Here is a 20507-nt window from a genome sequence, read left to right on the forward strand (position 1 = left end):
TAGATTCTCCAGTATTTCACTAAGCCCCTATTGTATGATTAGAAAGCTAATTTTCTAAAATGCTTCCAGGGGTTAATGTTGTATGGCTACATGGGGCCTTGTGCGTCCTTAGCATGTTAACCATTAACTTGTCTGGGAGCAATGTATAGCCATTACAGAGGGCAAAGGAATACTCAGGTGTAGATGCAACTAAAAGCCAGCATTTCACCAGATATTTCATTGATACCTCCACAAATAAATGCTGACACATTAACAACTTAGAAAAGTAAAGCATTTGGCTTTAGCAGTTACTCAGTGGAAAGACACTAGAGGCTGGAGTTAGTGTTAGTTAAACATTATTGAGGTCTTTCCCTTGGTAGTCATTGAAATTTCTCAGTAGAAGCGAGATCTTATTTATTGACTTTTCTCTAGATTGTGGGTGAACATACCTGTTTAAAAAAAATGGGAAGAAATGAGGAAGTTTATCTGTGCCTTCAAATTTTAATGAAAGCAGAATAATATGGCACTAAAGATCTCTATATAATGGTCTGTACCATTTTAAAATTGTGTTGTTGTCAGAAGCATTCATTGTGATGGTGTCACTGCAGTAATGGATCATGAATTTGAGCCTTGCCATAGACAAGTTTGAAAATGAATGTACATTTATTGACATATGAGAAGGTGTTTTTGTTTTGTTTTTTTTTTTTTTATTCTTCAGTATGATTATATGAGGGTAGAAGGGAGAGAAGTAACACCTTCTTCACACTATATCTTCCCAAATGAAACACGTGCTCAGTGCCAGATTATCAATACCCAAATGATGGTCTTCATTGTCCTGCTGTTATGTTATCTTCATCCTATTGGGAGCTGCAAAAAAAGAAATGAGGATACAGCTGTTTAAGAGACTACAGGAGAAGCAGCCTCATGCATGTGATGTCATGTAAGAAATATTATGTACAACCATTCAAATGATTTATTGCAGTTACTGTATTTTTTTTCCAATTTTTCTGTAATTATGGCAAAATCACAATCCACATTTTTTTTTTTCACAATTTTGACTTAGGCAACCAAAGTTTTTATTAACCAGGGAATGAAGAACATGTTATTGAAAGGGATTAAGCAGTGAAATGATGAATGGAACTGTTTCCAAAGCATGCACATAAAGTGATATCATCTAGCTAAGGCTGATTTCTGCTCCATCGCTTCAACAGGAAAATAGCTATATTGCTGAAATGAGTCGGCTTAGGCTCTATTATTTGCAGTGGCGCTTGACAGTTATGGAGTTGGAATTCAATTTCTTTCATCTAAAGCAGGTGTGCCTTAAAAAAATCACTCTGCCACTTCTGTATAACGCATGGAGATTGTTGGCTTCTTGCCTGAAAACATTTCAGTGCACTTATCCCATTTTCATACAGCAGAAGTTATCCATGAATATCATCTTGGTTTAAATACATAAGTGAATTTTCTTTATCCCAAAACAAGATAATAGATGATATGAAAAGCTTTACTTTATGCTAGAACATAGATTTAAGAACCCATTTTGAAGGGCAGTTTTATAGAAATCTATATTACAAAGCACATAAAGATGTTGATATTAATTTATTATTCAGGACAAGAAGAAAGAAGCTCCTTAATCTTGATGTATCTGTATCTGATATGACAGGTTAACCTTGATATTAGCATCATGTATCCAAATTTTACTTCCCTGTTTGACTCTAAAATACCTTACCTCAGTTTCTGATAGTGATGTATCCAGGTAGCAGTTATTTATTTGTGAATAGTACATGGCACATTTATTTTATATGAAAAGAGAGCATACTTCTACAAGTGCCTGCTGGGATTTCAACAGGTTTAGTTAGAGTAAGGATTTGAGTTTACATGGAAAAAATGTGTGTAATATCTGGAAGAGCGATACATATTTATTGAAGTCAAATAAAAATGTATGTGCATGTCTGTGTCATATGACATATTTCAATATATATATATATTTATACTAAAATATATATCTGGACTTTAGATGTGTATATATATTTATGTGTAAATATATATACACAGAATCATGGAATCATAAAATCATTTAGGTTGGAAAATACCTTTAAGATCATCCAGTCCAACTGTTAACCCAGCACTGCCAAGTCCACCTCTAAGCGATGTCTCTAAGTGTCACATCTACACATCTTTTAAATACCTCCAGGGATGGTGACTCAACCACTTCCCTGGGCAGCCTGTTCCAGTGCTTGACAACCCTTTCAGTGAAGAAATTTTTCTTAATATCCAATCTAAACCTCCTCTGGTGCAACCTGAGGCCATTTCCTCTTGTCTTGTCGCTTGTTACTTGGAAGAAGAGACTGACCCCCACCTCACTACACCCTCCTTTCAGGTAGCTGTAGAGAGCAATAAGGTCTCCCCTGAGCCTCCTTTTCTCCAGACTAAACACCCCCAGTTCCCTCAGCCGCTCCTCATAAGACTCGTGCTCTAGACCCTTCACCAGCTTTGTTGTACTTCTTTGGATGCAGAGATATATATGTATGTTTATATATAAAATAGGATATATTATGAAACTTAAAATGCTGCAAAAACTCTGTCCTGCTTTCTTTTGGTAGAAACATGTGTGAAGAAAGGTGGAGCATATATTTAGTACCAAATAGGGCAGAAACTTCTAACTATTCATGTTACACAGACCTGTCTGCAGTCACCCCAAAACTCCATTCTGAAGGGATGTGTTGACTGAAGTCAAAACATATCAGGGAAGACTTTCAATAGACCGGTTTCTCCTGTGTTCATGAAACTCTAATGAGAGCTAAAGAAAAACATTGTGATTTCCAGATCAGTAATGCTCGTCTGTCCCATTTAGACTTAAAGATAAGATAAAGGAAACATCTTTTTATTGCAAGGGAACAGCAGAAGTCCAGAATTTTATAAACCTTCTATAAGTTTTCTTCATAAGCTTCTCTGAGATTAAAAGTGTGTTCAAACATTCATACTGTGAACTTCCATAGTTCTTTAAATCCTTTAAGGAGCAGTGACAGGCTTTTGTCATCAATAGGATAGAGCATACATGGAGACCCCCAGGTTAGCAGGGACCCGAGCTGGTAGGGCACATCTCTGCGTGGCTTTATCTGGGCACACCTGGAAGTCCAAGCTCTTGGGTGCTTCCAGGTCTTGACTAACTACAGTGTATTGGTATGCTTCTGAGTGAACAAGTATATGTCTTGAAGGTATTCAGTGATATGATGAGGAAGTCACAGTCATTTTTCATGCTTAAATAGCATTAACTACTCTTACATTCCTTTGTAATAAGCAAGCAAATAATCTGACTGACATACATGTGCAGCTCGATACTGCTTATATTTGACTTTCCCTTTTTTATCTCATATTACTTCCATTTAGTTGTCAAATAATTTACTAATAGACATGCCATTTTTTCCTGAAATTCGCTTGTATATTCACAGACACTGAATACAGCTTGTGTAACTTGAGCAGCATGATTTGTGGTTTAATGTCTCTTAATGTATAAATGAACAAAATAATAATGATGTTAAGGTCAGTAGTGGTAGCAAAGGCTTGCCTAATATGAGAAATTGTTTATTAAAAACATCTTGTATTTTCAAGCTGTACTGAAATCAATAGTATGTTTAATCTTTGGAAAGCAGTCACTGGGTTCATTCATAGGGAATGAATGGCCTGTTGCTGTTCAATTTATTGGTAAATTCCATTGTTAAAAATATCTGCTATAAGGTTTGCCTTTTCTTAATTATTATCTTCTGTAACAGGTTACACTTCTCAGTACCTTTATGCCTTAATATTCAACCAACAGACAACTTTAGCGCATTAAAATTTAAACTTGTTATTGGGAAAATACACCATCATGATAGCTTGTACTGTAATATTATGTACCATTTATATCTAACTAGATAACATTGTTTAGCTTAAATTAATTCTGTTGGCTTAATGCTTTTACTTTAATCCATTTAGAAAGGAAAAAAAAACACAACACCAAGGAAAGCGTGATAGTATCAGATAGGACAACAGATACAGAATGAATTTCAACTTTGTGAAAAACTCCCTGTTGTACAAATGATACAGTGATTGTCTTACTCTCTTTTGGGACTCATGCCACAGTTTTTAACTGTGGTTTCACTGAAAAAGAGGTCTGTTTAGTCTGTTTTGTTTGGGTCGCCCCTTTCAGTCCTGAATAAATGTGCTCTAATAGTTGTTTTGAATGTAAAAGTCAGCAGGAGCATTTGTCTTCATGTCTGCCACGAAACTTGCTAAATTATCTGGATCTCTCAAAGAGTCAATACAAATTAAAAATACGCAAAAGGTTTCTAAGAGAGTGATTGCTATTCTAGTAAGTTCATTAGCCTTCTGAGGAATGCTGTTGGCAGGCTTTGTTTAGCAGAAGTCCAAAACAAAGTAAACCAAAAATGTCAGAAAATGAATTGCAAATCACTTGGCAATATAAATGTGAGAACTAGGATGTAGATGATGAATAATTTGGGAAAATGTATATTGTTCCTCCAGGAATCTTAACTGCACAAAGGGGAACTATACCAAAGATTACAGCAGAGAAAGGGGAATAACTTGATTAAGCAAATATGGGCTGTCCAGCTTTTCCAAATGCATTGGCAAAATCAGACTCCAGACACTATTTGGTTTGAGGAAAAAAAAAGTAGTTCTGCAGTGAGGCCTTTTTTTTCCAGCTCCCTGTATCTGTCTCCTTAGTGTTTTCAGTCTATACTCTGAAAAAAATGCTGCTAAAAATGAATTTTTCACTCTAATTTTGTGAGAGTGAGTTGAAGACCAGAAATGAAGTTTAAAGGAGGAAATCAGTCTCCTAAACTGGATAAGGGGCAATTACCTTCCATCTCCTTCCCTAGGAAAGGAAGGCTGGCACGATTCAGTTAGCTGCAGATGCAGTCACCTAGAGCATCCCTTGTCAGCTGCTGCTGAGAGAAGGGAAGCGGCTGCTCCACTCCAATTTAATCCAGGTTTTTTGACAAATTTTACATGTCACTGCTACTGTATTGTTCCCATTATGTGAAGATTCATAACAGAAACAGAGCAAAGCAAGAGTTTTAGCTCCCATAGCAAAACATAGTGGTAACTAATGGGAAGGAGAGAGGATTGCAGATGACACAGGCAAGGCTAATGTGCTCAGTGCCTTTTCTTCAGTCTTCTCAAAAAGGTTAAATGTGACAAAAGGTTTAGCATGATCAGAATTAACAAGGTAACAGGAACGCAAGGGAAAGTAGGGAAGGAACTGAGTATTTAGATTCAGAAAAGTCAGATTTGAGGCCTGTTTACAAGGTTAAATGATGAGGTAATAAAATGGGATTTGAATTTCTGATATTTTATCTACTGTGCATTAACTCCCCATATGGAAAGTCTTAGTATATAAGAGGGTCTTTACATGAAGTTCCTTTTCCAGGTCAATAGGGCCTCATACTGTTTACCCCAGCATATTTAAAGATGTGGTTTCTAAACTAGCAGTGATTTGCTTTGAGAACTCCGGAAGGGTATAAATAGTCCCAATAAACATAGGACATATCTTTAAATGAGATAAAAAACCCACAACCAAATGAAAAACAAGGGAATGACAGCCAAAGATTCATACTAAGTTGGTATCTGGAAAGATACTCACACAAATTATTAAACAATCAATTTATAAACCCCTCAAGCTTAATAAGGGAAGCAGCCACTCTATCCACCAAGACCAGATATGTTTTTCACTTTAGGGAGACTTCTGATATGACTCAGACAGTCATGCCAATAAGAATGATTTGATAAAATGTGAGGAGCAAGGCCTGTTTGAGAAAGTATTATCAAGGAAGAATTTTATCAATAGTCTGTAGGCCTTGATTTTTCTACTATTCTCTTTCATTAATGTCTTAGACAACAAGATGTCACATTTTTGAACAATATGTCACACTTGGAGGCCATGCTGGTTTAGAATTAAAAATATTTTTAATAAATGGGTGAAACAGCTTGAAATCCGTAAGACAAAATTATGTAAAGACAATAAAGATGGTGCTTACAGAGGAAAAGTCAACTGCACAAATGCCAAGTGGGAAACAAGCGATAAGGTACCAACACTGTTGAAAAGACTGAGCAGATTGCAGTGCTGTCACAGAAAAATGTAAATCTCTTGTTGTAAATGTATTTAATCAGAGGCAGGAGAGCCACACAGAGAGGCGGTTGCTGGAGCTCAGCTACAGCACATTAGGAAAGATATGGCGAAACTAGAGAGTTTAGTCAGGAGCAACAGAGAACAGGGTTTGAACCTTAGGAAAATGGGAGAAAGTCAGGCAGCAGAGACTCTAATTGTCTTCAAGCATGTAAATGCTGTTACTGAAAGAACTGTGATGACTTTACTTTGTGCCCACCAAAGTTACCCCAAGAAGTATCAGTTTTACTTGAACAGATGATTTGGTTTATGTTCAGTGTTAGGAAAACCCAAACTCTGCTCTAATAATGTAATTAAATACTTGAACAGTTACTTAGATGAATTGTAAGATTTCCACGACTGACAGGTTTGGAGAAGAAGTTGATTAAAGCCTGTTCAGATTGTTCACTTATACCTGATCCAGTCTGATAAATCTTGGGAGGCCTATCACCCCAAATTTTATACAGTAATATGGGTATGAATTCTTATGTTTACAATTTACTATAATCCATGCTAGTAAATGAGCTTTGTATTTTAATATCTTTTTTAATAATTTTGATTTTTTTGATGGGTACTCAGTTGCTTTCATATAATATAAGCCATGTAATTTAAACTAGACACCATTAAATCCGTCATTTTTATTACTAACTTTGATTCTAGCTTTCAGCAAGGCTCATGGATTGAAGAAAACCTGTTAATTCTCTTTTATTCAGAACATTTCCTTCTTCACATCAAAGCAATGTATGTTCGTATCAGTGCAGCCAATCAGTATTTCTGCAGAATAAGCCATGAAACTGAAGAGTGCTTCAGTCTTAAAAAATGGGAGATGAATCATTGCTAGAAAGACCTCTGTGTTTACATGTATCATTGATGGCTTGGCATTTTAGACATACATAATATGCAAAGTCTTTGTCTACTTTCTTTTTCTTTCAGAACTGATTTACTGTGTAATAGTTTATTCATGTGCAAAAGGAAGCCTGCTTTTTGATTTAATATTTTCTGTTAAGTGCAACAAAGTTCCACTTCATTTGTGAAATGACAAATATCATACTTCACACTTTCACAACTAGAATAATGCTCTAAAGCAATCCTGGTAATCTTGTCTGCTGTATCAAAAAGGGCAACTCTCGCCTACTGAGGGAAAGTCTCCTGGATATGAATACCTGCAGACAATAACTCCAGTTTATCTTGGCATATTCCTGCTTCCATTTGGACTTCTGTTAATTATTTGAGAAAATGTGCACCATATTTTCATAGGCTACAGCCAGCCTGTTTAATAGATTTTTTATACATAGAAAATTACAACACTTACTCATCTTATCTACATCAGCTGCATTTCAGTATTGATGTAGGAGCTGTAATTTATTATGAGAATGTACTTGTTAAGAAAATCCATATAGAACTTTAATTCTGATATTAAAATCTAATTATCATTAACAGAATAAAATGACTATCTGAATAGATCTTCATGCTTTCTCTTAATGCATTATGAAATGAAAATATGTTGATTTTTGCCCCTAGCCTTTCGGTATAGATAAAAGACAGGGCAACCTGCCTTTTTGAAACCTGGAGATTGGACCAGTCAGGACATCTGAGTGTTTGAGTTATGGGAAATGACTATGGCTTAAAAATGTGAACCATAAAAATGGCAAACGTAAAATGTTTTGGGTGGTTTTGACTCTGGAAGGGAGAAGACTCATTGAGAAACAGGGGGTGCAGGATGTGAAATAAAGCAGTATTCAAAATACAAGGGGAAATTCAAGTTGATATATACAGTGTTTAGGCACAGTAGACAAGACGGAAAAAACGATTTTGTCTTAGGGGTGATGTGGGGGAGAAACTGGACCCAAAGACTGATGGGATGGTCAGGTCAAGCCCCGCTGTTGGATGTACTATAACCTTGCAAACCATTCTGGTAGTTGGACATGCCTTATTGGGGGATTCTTTTGGGGTGAGGATAGTATTTGCCCAACTCAATGCTTCTCAAATTCATACAAAAAAGGTTTGCATGAGCTGGGCTTCAGTTTGCTTTGGTCAATGCCAGGAAGAAAGAAATCATTGTTTCTTTATAAGGCATTGGGAGCAGCTATCACAGCAAGAAGATACAGAGCAGGAAAAGTGCCACCTGTTTTGGCTGTTGTTCACCTTAGAAGGGTGCAGAAGATTTAGTCCCATCAGCTCTATCTGAGCATAGGCAGGAACACATGTTTGGCAGTGGAGTAGCAAGAGCTAACAGGTGCTAGGAGAGTACATCTTGGAAAAGAGCCTCTAACAAAGTTACTTGGAAGAGCAAGGTGGATCCCTCTCTGACCAGGAGAATTGTTTTGGTGTTTTGCCACTTTTAGATAGGTTTATAGTGAAGTTTAATACATACATTGAGGTCAAGCTAAGCAAGACGAAGTGGGCTGTCTGTGGACATTGGTAACAGGAGTGGAGAAGGAATGGACAAGAGTAATTGCTTCTTGCAGACCTCCTGGATGCAAGGCGCAAGATTTCACATTGCGAACAAGAGGCAAAGTTAGGAAGGCAGGGGGGTAAAAAGTGAGCAGGGGGGCGTCTGGTGGGGAGGAGGAGGTTGCCCTTGGAATTCAGAAAAGCTTCCAGGCTTGGGATGGACTGCAACTAGCTATTTTTCTCCAGGGTTTGCTGTACAGATGATTAGTGGCTTTGGACAGGAACACTGTATTAAGGATGACCCTAACTACCAGAACAGACACAGCTTTTGTGGGCTTTATATTTGAAGTATTAAACTGTTCCTTAAGAGAAAATTTTGTATAGAACTTGGATACAGGGTTAGTTTGGCAGCTGGGCAGTCATTAAACTTCCTTTAAACTATTTTATAACCTTATTTACATCTTTCATAAGGTTAACAAGACTTTAATCCATTGTCTTGTAAACAATTTCAGTTACATTTGGTTATTTTTGTCCTTACTGTAAGAATCAGTGGTTTTGGACCTTACCTTCTTTTCACATGCTGAACCAGTATAGCCACTTCTGCAAGCACAGATATTTGGTCTTAAGCATCTGCTTCCAAATAGACATTTTTGCTCACAAAGTGCTACAAATGAAAGATAAAGTTGTTTAGAAATACGCTTATTCTGTCTCATAATTAGAAAGGGAATATTTAGATTCTTTTGAAAATGTTGTGACAAAATATAATTCTGTAGGTTCATATGATGGAGGAAAGGACAATAAATTAAAAAAATATTGCAGTATTAAAGATGGTTTGACATAGGCTTTTTCATGCCTATGTGCCTGTTATGTTTACAGTTTAATTTATATTTTCCTTTTCTCCCCAGTGATGGGGAAAGAGAAGACTGTGCCAAAGTAATCGCCTTGGCTCAGTCAGAAATGGATCAGTGCAAGGTCTAATTTTGAAAGCCAGGATACATTCTGGGCATTGATGGCTGAGTCAGATTTGTGCCAAAATTGATTTTCTTTTGTTCCAGTTGAGATAAAATAACAGCTGTTAAAAGATCTATTCTTGACTTGAGATGAAAAGTTATGCTAAATACGTACTCCCAAAGGTGATTCTATCACAATAAATAAAAGGGAGAATTTGGTGAACTGCACACTTTACACCTCTGGAAACCAGGGCATAAGAACATGTAATTTCATGGTCCCACAGAATCAGTAATGAACTACTTATTCATGTAAAATGGAATCAGAAAATCTTTTTTATCTTATCTAGTGTATCAGTGTACTTATAGAGGCCATCCATTTAAAGATATTATGTTAATAAAAGAATCTGTGGGGGTTTTTTTAAGAGAAATAAGATAATCAATTGAATTAGTCAAATTTCAGCCTGTTTTTCATCCTCATTAGCAGTTTATATTGTTATGACATTGTTTTGGCATAGAGGAAAGAGAACAGCCAATTCATAGGGCACCAATTCAAGAACACACATTGCATAGTATTTTAATTAGATCTCATGAGTTAAACCTTCTATAAATATTGCCAGAATATTGTATCCTAGTTACAGGCAGTCAAACTAAATGCCTTCAAAACTGGTCAGATGTGAATCAACAAGTGGCTTCTTATATTTTCTTGTGTGACAGAGGCACATAAGAAGCTGCAAACCATGCACCATTAAGACAGATCTGGAAATAAAGTAGACACCTGTCTACGATCCAATGCCATCTCCTTCATCGTGGAGCAAAGTGTTCCATCAGATTTGAAAGAGTTTTATGTATCCCTATGAAGGTTTTTTTCACAGAAAATCAACTTCAACAAATTCAGGGTCTGAAGGAACAAATTCCAGAATTTCAGTTTGTTAGACTTAAGTTCTAATTTTGACACAGAGTTAAGATCATGCAAATTCTTTGTGTTACAATCTGAAGTCTCAGAGATAGACCAGGCTGTGAAATTTCTTTAGAAAACACATAGTGGGATCCTAAGACATCTCAATGTGATTCTGAGTTACACTAATTGTTATAGGGACTTTGGAAGGCCAGCAACAAGATGTTTGACAACACCTGGGATTTATATTGGTTTTGTTCTGTCAGGTTATCATGGCAGCTAACACTCAGTGAGGAGGTTGAGATTTTGCCAGAGTAGGGAATATTAAAATCTAAATGTGTGTACTGAACTCCAGGCCTGAGATCTAGGGGACAGAGGAGCAAAGAAGCAGACTTACTGCCACTCTACACATCTTAGAAAGGAGAGGCTGTAAACAGCCTGGCAAACTGCTACTCTTATGAGTACAGTCAGGTAGTGAGAGTTCATGCTGTGTCAAAACTACTGACCCATACCGTGTCCAGAACAAGAACACGTAGGGACCTGGACATGCTGGTGACCTTCAGGTGCTCCTTTGTAAAAAGCCAGCTGTGTCAGGTGGTTATCTGCTGCAGGACTCCAGTGACCTGCAGCTAACGACTTGCCCTCCTAGTATACGAGCTAGTTGATATATTTCTGCTATTTTAAAGTTTTGTTAGTTGTCTGTTGCAAAACACTCCTTAAGACCCAGAATAGGCAGCTGAAAACTTCTGAATTTCTTCTTCTGAGAGGGGGAAACCCAAGTTTCAATCTTGGATGTGGATGGAGCAGAGGAGGAATGAAATCACGCTCAAGCTAAAACAGCCTGTTCATCGTCTGCTGACTGCTACTTCAGCTCCTCCATGAACTTTGAAAGAACTCAGATTTATAACTGGAAAAATCTTAGAGTTTCATTCAGTGGAACAAAAACATTTCCCGATAGGGAGTGCATTGTCAGCAGAAGAGGCTCCTTGTGCCGACACCAGTTTTGTTCCACTGTATAGTAAACTAGAAGAGAGAGAACTGTGTATGATATTACTGTTATTCATTTGATATGAACTTGGCCTGGGGAAAAATGGAAGTTGATTTCCCTTTCAGCTTGGTAGTGGATAAAATAAGAACAGGTAAGGCAAAGAGAGGTTGACTCGTTTGGAGAGCCCTACAGCAGCTGGGGGTGTTCTGGTATGCATGGACAGAAGAACAGGCATTAGATAAAGTAACAGGGTTTTTTCTGCCTGTGGTTTCTTTGATTCTCAGTTGATGCAAACAAAAAAAAAAAAAAGGGAAAAGATTTTCTCTTTTTTATCCTTTGCTACCTGCCTGTCTCTCCCTCTCCACCCACTGCTTTCTGCTGTAGTGCTCAGAAAAACAAGAGCTCAGTTAGGAGAAAAGTTAAAAACATTTTGGAAGAAAATTGGAATTGAAATCACAGAGGATAATAACATAGCTGAAGTTCAAATGAATATTTCATAAATGTATTTACAAGGGATGCTAAGCCACTAAACACTAAAAATGACACAGGCTGTGTATGCATTATCCTGTACAGATTCAGCAAAGTCATTTAATAAGCTAAGCTTATATTAAAATTATAATCAATAAATGCCCATTACAGAAAGAGATTTATCCCTGGGAGTTAGAAGAACAGAGCTATAATTTGCATGTGAACTACTTTCTTTTTTAAGACTTTTTCTTTTTTTTAAGGATTGAAAGGGTTACATAGGAAAGCTAGAAGAAAGACTGAGATGCTGTTCAAGGCAGAGAGAGAGAACAAGGAGGAATGTTGAGGAAATTATAAGGCTATAAGCTTGACACTTATAACATGCAAATAAAGAGAAGATATTCTGAAGGGCAATGAGGAGCCAGTATGGGTTCAATAATATTAGAACAGAAGATAGCAGCATGAATTTTAATGATGAAGATCCTTCACAACTATAACCTTCTTATACTTTATAATTAATTATCAGAATTATACCTTGATCCTGCATTCAGAGCCTTAAACAACAGACTTATATCCCTGGCCAGAAGCCTTCTGACTTTACTGGGTTGCGTTTCAGCTATATCTGTCAGGCTAATCAGATTGCACTGTCCGGTCTTCACTGCTTTGGTCTAATGTTTCTTTTCTAGCTCAAGAAAAAGAGAGATGTGAGTTAATGCTGCAGGAGGCAGGGGGAAGCAACAAGCATGGAGCTTTAGAATGGATGTCTAATATGGAATGGGAAGGAAATCACTGATGAAAACATGGTGAACATAGGATACTATTTATGTGTTTTCAGAGAGGGAATTTTTGGAGTATTTGTGCTGCTGTCGTGAAAGCTTAAATCAGAGTCGGACAGAAAATATGTTCTAATGGAGGGAACCTAGTCTATGAAGGTGCTTGTTTCTATAGTTGAGACATTGACTATTTCAAATGACATTTTTTAACATGTCCTCCTGAAAGGTAATTTCCCTACATTTGCAATACAGTCTGAAACTTATCCATTATTCCTTAAACTATGATCACCAAAGTCATAGGTATTTATCAAGGATAATGCATGTATTCCACTGTACACCTTATTTGTTAAGACAAACAACCTATTTTGTTGATTCTCTTTCAGAAGTTATTCTGTTCAGTTACAGATGGGTGGGGAACAAAACTATTCTCTTGACTAACCTCTTTATTTACAGTCTGATAAAAGAGGACTATTGTGTTTTATCTGTTACCAATGTCTCCTAAAAGTCTGTACTTTTACTCTTGCAAAGTTCTGCAGCATAGTGGTAACCAGAGCCTGCTCTTACTCCCTGAAGCATTTTCAAAATACTTTAGAGATAAAATTGTTCTGATTTAGACAGTGCCAGTCTTCACTGCAACAAAACTGAAAATCTACTCTAGGTTACTGTCCATGGCATTGTCCCCTGAAAGGTTGAAGCATTCTGGACCATCACTTGTGAGAGAGATCTGTGCCCTTCTTTCCTGGTGAAAGTTGGTAGGTAAATCTGAGACATCAGTATTTGCACTTATAAGTATTTAAATTAATTATTAGGGACCTAAAAGTAGACAATATCAAGTTTTGTTTTTTCTGGTTTTATAGAAGACTGAGAACAGAAGATTTAGAAAAGATTCTATTGTGACAGCTGTATCTACTGCTACCTTCAAACATCTTGACCTGTTCACACAGTCTTAGGCTTTTGTGAGTTAGAAACTGCACTGATAAAGGTGATCTATGACTTCTTACTAAAGATAAATCAAAAGTAGTTGTCCAAGATAAATTGTCAGTATTTGTGCATTGTCATTTTGTTGGCTTAATGGCCTAGTCTGTCTAGCTATCTCAGTATAGAGGACTGAAACAATTTTTTTCCTTCTGAGAAATGTCCAGAAAATAGTGGAAGTATCTGTAGATCCTTTGGATTGGTGACCTTACTGGATGTGTGTTAGGAAGTTAAGGAGGCAAAAATGGAGTTCAGTGTGTAGATGAAACCCGTATCTCCATTTCCATCTCTGACATCTTGATAAGGGAAGCTGCAAGAATTCACAGGCTGAAAAGAATGAAGCTGGGTTATCTAACCTCCTCCTCCACTTCAAAAAGGCCCAGAGAAACAATCCAGCCCTAATTGCTTCTGGATAGTGGAGAAAGTACAGTGATTGCTGAGAAAAGTTATCATCTGGATTGTTACTTATAAAGTGAGATGGAATTTTTGCATTATGAAATGGAAACAGTTTAGATGAATAATATGAAAAATATAATAATTATAATATTTACTATTATAATGTAGAAATAGCATATCTACATTAATAAGTATAGTAATTGAGAAATAATATAAATTAATAAGTTAACATACATGATAATGAATAATATGTTTTATATAATATGTAAGAAATTTAACCTAGAATATGAAATAATATTTGAATATAATGAATAATATGTTGCTACTACTTTCTTATCTTATAACGTGAATGTGTTGCTCTGTTGTTGAAGTTGAACAGCCAAAGTCTGTAGTTAAAGGGATGCAAATCAAGGCTGTATTCAGCCTTGGTGTTGATACTATAATGAAGCACAGAATTTCGGCATATGCACCCAAGCAGGAAAGGGGGTGCCAAGCACAGAAAAACCTTGGGGGCTTAAATTTGACAAAGCAGCTTTGCACAGGGGAGTAGTGTGATGAACTAAATGCCTCCTTGTCAGAAACGCACTGGTTCTGGCAGAGTGCATGGATTTGGCCCACTATTCATGTGCTGCTGGGAGACGGGAAGCAGGCCAAAGCAATAAGAGGGCAACAAAAAGATGTAACCAGAGGTGGGTTACAGTCTTCTTTGCTGCTGCTAGCAACCTGCTTGTCAGTGCCAGAGCTGAGGTGAAGGTGAGTGCTTCTTTGAGTAAGGGAGGCACTCAGAAGGTTTTTTATATTTAGGCAGATAAAAACATTTTTTTCACTGAGTCTGGATTTGGGCAAACAGACTCCCATTAAAACACAAAACCGGACTTGTTTTCAGGGGTTACACTCCTATGCAAAACTTTATACCTAACATCTGTGAGGATGAAGACTTTCTGGTTCCCCTGCTTCCTCCCTGACTCACTGTGAATGCCCTGGAGCAACATTATAAGACCTCACCATCTGCTCTCTGACAATAGTCTACTCTCTTTCTAGTTAAAAAACCAGAAATTCCAGCCACTTGGTGATTATTTGGGTTTGCTGTGGGACCTAGGAGTTTCAGCCAGCTCCTTTTGGACAAAAAACTGATTTAATTCCCCACTACAGTAAAAATATGGGACAAAATAGTAAAGACAGAGTGACTAGCAAGTGAACAGGTTTGGAGCAAAATTTCAAAGGAGCTGGTGAAATAGATATATAAAAAGTTGCCTAGGCATGTGTGTCCGCACAGGACAGCAGAAATTGTTAATGATAGTAAGTCTTACTTGCCTTTCACACCAACAAGCATGATTTGTTTATTTATTTAATAAACTGAGTCAAGAATATGTTATCAGCTAATAAATAACTTTAAAGATTACTATGTTTGAACTAGAAGACAGCTGGCACAAAGAAACTATTACACAGCCATTGGGATTTAACTGACAAAAGATTTCCATAAGTAATTGTGCTCTGCAAGTGTGAGAGGAAAGAAAGATTGCCCTTTAAAGGGGATAATGCCTTGATATTTTCCTCATGCCCTTTTATTGTAAAGCTAATAACATACACAAACTGAAGTGACCCTGTATGTAACAGGCAATAACGGGTCTCATCCTATTCCAGGTCTTCCAGTCCCTCCATATGCAAATACTTCCAGTTATCTCAGTGGTCAATCTGAACGTGTAGTATTTACAGGATTGGGCTCTTAGGTTGGCAGATACATAGAATTTCTTTGTGTGCTTAATGTCGTCTCGGTATGCAGAATGGGCTACTCCATTTCCTTTTGTCTCTGACTCTTTTTTTACCTTGTATTTCAAATTACTGAAATTAAGGACTACTAATTTTGACCGACAGGTCAAGCTCAGCATCCCCATAAGTAAAAGATGAGTCAGGTCTCTTTCTCACACTGATGTTGAGCCCAGAAATGTCTTTGAAAGCAGTAGTTTTACTGGCAGTGTAAGACAGTTCTGACAAATAAAAGGCAGAATCTAGGTGCTAATCATGTTATGGTTGACTTTTACATGTAATAGAATCATAGAATCATAGACTCATTTAGGTTGGAAACGACCTTTAAGATCATCAAGTCCAACCATAAACCTAACACAATATACACATAGTAGAAAAGCTAATGCATAAAAAGCTCTGCTGCAACATGCATGGCTACTAAACCATAATAATTAAAGCAGCACTTACGGGTCTGGCACAGCATTCCTGCCCATCCTCCCGAGCACTCGCAGATGTTTGGACCGATACATTCTCCACCGTTCAGACATTTCTGCAGGCAAACAGCTGAACAGATTGACATGAAACAAGTGAGAAGATGTACACAATATACTTGGATGTTCAAGATCTGTCTGAAAGATGACCTGCTAGGTTTTATTCCATATGGCTAATTTCTAAAGAAGTGAATGTGTTCTATTCATCAGATAATCAGTATTCAAGATTCTTTGATATTTGCTTCTTAAGAAATTTATCTTTGATGACTGTCTACTGGGAGCTTTGCTATTTCTAATGCTCAGTTCACCATCAGCTAAGAATACTCTCTATATGATATATTCATATGTGTTATATGCATATTATGTGTTCCGTGTTATAAATACATAGATTCTCACAGTAAAGTTTGATATGTTTATTGTAGATATTATTTCTTCAGAGATCCTGAAAGAGTGAATGCATATTTTGGTGTATATATGTGAGAGACAGATTTCCTTCAGAATTTCTGAATAAATTATTAATATTATAATTTCAAAACGCTTGTTCTGAAATCATATTTACTATCAGGACCCAAAGGGTAAAAAGCCAGTATTTTAATCTGGTTTACATACAGTATGTCATCTTGATTATGAATTTATTCAGTTTATCTGTCAACATCATAGTAATGAATAGCCACGTAAGGAAAAATATTCCTCGAAAATATTTTAGGGTAAGAAGGTTTTTTTAATTACATTTTTATGTAACTCTAGCCAGATCTGTTAGAGTTACAGAGTAAGAACAGATCATTTTCCAAATGTATCTGGTGACCTTGAGAGTATATCAGTTTGGAAGGCTTTGTAGCAGGCTTTAAATAGTTCTGTATTTTGAAATATATGGCATTTCTCTGTAAAATATAACAAAATATGTGAAGCTGTTGAAACATAAAATCAATGCTTCGAGTTTAATACTATAAAAATGAATTTCCATAACAAGATGTATAACAGACAGCTGCATGAAGCAGAACCAGGGTTCCCCTACACAGCTTCTTTCCTTTGCAAGCATCAAATGTTTATAGCAGTTTGTATTACCTGTACTTAAAACTGTTGTACTTCAAACTGCTGAAGTAGCAAAAGAGATTCTATTCACTACATTGTTTTTTAATATTAAAAGAAGATTGCAATTGATGTTGACTGGCCCAAGTAATATTGATCTGTTTGATGGGCAGTAGCGGTGCTTACGTTTATTACAGTGCTTTCCCCTCCAACCAGATGGGCAGTCGCAGACATTTGGGCGTACACATTTCCCTCCGTTCATGCACGTGGGATCACAGACACCTGCAGATACATATCAAGGGAAGAACATGGAAGCTGGGAAATGAGGGAAGACTTTACTGGAGATTTATTCGCTGCCTTTCAGAAGGTTCAATTGTTTGTAATTAAAAACCAGAAAAGTAATTTGGATTTGAGAATCTGAAACACAGAGGCTTGATAGCTCCCATAAATCCTTCTGGAAAATGCTGTGCCTTGTGTGGAAGCTCTTTCAGGGAAGCTCCAGTAAGAGCTGCCTCACCAGAAAAATGAGAGAGGCATTAATTACAATGATTCTCAGAAAAACAAGTAAGAAATTTTCTGTGGCAGCTGTGGACAGACCAAATTCTTGTTAGAGCTTTCACTTTCTGATTGGAAAACATGTTCTCAGATGTTAATTTGTATAAGAAAAGACTTGAAGAGGATAGATTGGTTTCACAGAATTTTGGGAATGTTTTTGCATTCAACCAAGCGTAAAGACTGAATAGATCTACTCCTCTATTGCCTTTTTGTACCATTATTTGTTAAAGTACTTACCTTTTTCCTTTATTCTTTCATACAAATAAGACGTGAAAGCTAAGTTGTTTCAACCACAGGAAACCAGATGATTTTTTTTGTTACATTTAATTATAAATCTAATTGCTAATTTTAGTGTCTCAGATTAAGCCTGTATTTATCAATATTGCTGTTTTACAACATCTAACAGTAAAATCTCACTGTTGTGGCAAGTCAAACATCTGCAACCCCAGACTGCTTTGATATAAGTAGATGCCATAGGCAGACACCTAAAGTCCGTATTTCCTGTTTCTCCTTGGCTGTTACGATAAGTGTAGGAAGGACTCATCAGAGGCAGTGTATTTAGAAACATGGCAGTGCTGGTACGATGGGAGTGGGAATGATTTGCCTTTTACATGGAAGAAGGTATTTGATAACTGGGTGGAAAACAATAAAGCCACGTTACATAGCAAGTGATTAGACTGGAGTATGAGAGTTAAGTCAGGAGGAGTCCGACAACGAAGGTTTGAGAACACATTTGTGTCAAATGGCACCTGCCATGTTTAAAGCTTTATAGGGCACAATGGGATTTCCCAGAGACGCATTACCAACAGCAGTAATTAGCGTCAGTCCTCCCTACTTGCAGAGCCAGGAGGCAGTTGAACACCCAGCTCTTCCTCAGCAGGTAGCAGGCTACTTGCTTCTGCAGGCACCAAGGGGGCTGACAGCTAAAATGTAGCATTACAGTGCCTTTATTAGCCTTAAGGTTGTGGTGTCTTTTGGCACATCAGCAGTAAGAACAGAACTTGAATACTAATGCTGTAGTAATTCTGATTTTCAAGTCATCACTACATACAGGACTCTGAAACTACCACAAACCCCCCTCAGGACTTTACTGTAGAAGGTGGAATCCTGCAAAGAGCCTCAAAATAGGAATGATTGCTAAAAAATAGCATGCAAAAATATAGCAACTGTTATTTGATGGGAGAATAGCTTCTGTTCCTCTCTTAGGTATGATCAGGCATTTTTAGATAGGTAGATTTAGATTCCCTAATTATTCCTCTGATATATTGAAATATTGCTTTTGTGGCTTTTTGTGTCCTGGTCTATTCTTTCAGCTTTTAGTGTTATATTGCTGCTCTTGGTTGGCTGCGACATTTGCATTTTGCTCTGTGCCAGGCCTCCTGGATCCCTCAGCATAGTGACCTGCCCTCAGGCAGGACGAACTTACCCACGCTTATAAGGGCTGCTTGGATCCAAGCCCTTAAACTGTCATCCTCTTTTTCTTCTTTCTCCGCCTCTCCCGATCCATGCTATAATCTTGGCCTCTGCTTACTAAGGCTAACGGGGATCTACAGTTCTTGCTGAACTATCAAAAAGTGCTGCAACCGCTAGTTAAAAGCTAGATGAGTTCAAAGTGTCATGGCAACCATAACTCTGAAATCATTTAATCTTTTATTTTCCCTCTTCCTTTTTCTCTCCCTTTTGATCTCACGTCTCCAAAAATGGACTTCTGACCTACAATCTTATGTTTTATTTGACTTCCCATTCCAATTATAAAACAGCTCAGATATTCAGAATTTAGAAAGATGACCCCAAACCATAAAATTTGATTCTAGATTTCAAATGAACTTATGCTTTGTGATATTCACAGGCCACAGTGTCCCCAGTGCTTACCTGCTGTCCCAAAATCAGTTGAAAATCTAGAGATTTGATTTTGAGATCATATGAAACTTGGTCAATGACTTCCCACCACTCCTTAAAAAGTAAAGCCAAGAAAAAGTAACTAGAAGCACCGTAACACTTGTTCAAAAGGGTATTTATCTTTTTTTTTTTTTTTTGGTCCCTTACATTTTGTGTGCATTTTTAACCTAATACAAACAATTACATTTTAAGATATTCCTGGTTGTTTTGTACTGATAGCAGATTTTTTAAACTGTAGAACAACAGACCCTTCCTTCAATTACAGGGAGTCCGACTAGTGTGCTTTTTAACTAACATTTAGTTTTCAGTTTGTGTATAACTGAACTTGTTTCAGCTCAATTTGCAGTGTAATTCTGCAAAACTTTAAACAACAGGTGAGGTCCAGTCTTGGGCTGAGTAAAACATACCTATTCAAACTGACTTTCAGCTTAGGTTCTAATTCTCTCTTTGTTCAGCTGCCTTACAAATGAACAAGTAACTATGAAAATATAGCATAAACTTCCTTTACATTGTTTATTGCTTATGGCATCTCTCACTCTGGTGATAAATCCAGAGGAGTTCAGTTCAAAGTGAACTATGGGAAGTACCAAACCTGTTCTGAACTGGAGGGGTGGTTCTGCCTGCCTGCCCTCCAGGGGAGATACTTTCTCTTCTTGCTAGGGAATTCATGAGCACCTTTATGTCAATGATTGCAGTGTTATCTCTCCCCTTTTCCTGGCTGACATCTCCACCTTGTTCTCCCTTTCTTTAACTTTCTTAAATACAATTCCATCTCAATACCCATCAGGCAGACTTCAACATTTGTT

General features: G+C 37.1%; 1 protein-coding gene across 1 annotated transcript in view; it reads right to left on the reverse strand.

Annotated features, from left to right (window-relative positions):
* Positions 1 to 603: 603 nt before the first annotated feature.
* Positions 604 to 20507, reverse strand: part of LOC141945495 (von Willebrand factor D and EGF domain-containing protein-like) — a 188259-nt gene continuing 168355 nt past the window's right edge. Inside the window, exons 26-29 of the mRNA XM_074873778.1 lie at positions 17434 to 17529; positions 16196 to 16291; positions 9106 to 9203; positions 604 to 846 (exon numbers count right to left, since the gene is read on the reverse strand). Of these exons, the coding sequence (XP_074729879.1) occupies positions 832 to 846; positions 9106 to 9203; positions 16196 to 16291; positions 17434 to 17529 (305 nt within the window). The 3' untranslated portion in view covers positions 604 to 831. The remainder of the gene's footprint in view (positions 847 to 9105; positions 9204 to 16195; positions 16292 to 17433; positions 17530 to 20507) is intronic.

Source organism: Strix uralensis, chromosome 6 (genome assembly GCF_047716275.1).
Source record: "Strix uralensis isolate ZFMK-TIS-50842 chromosome 6, bStrUra1, whole genome shotgun sequence".
Lineage (NCBI taxonomy): Eukaryota > Metazoa > Chordata > Aves > Strigiformes > Strigidae > Strix > Strix uralensis.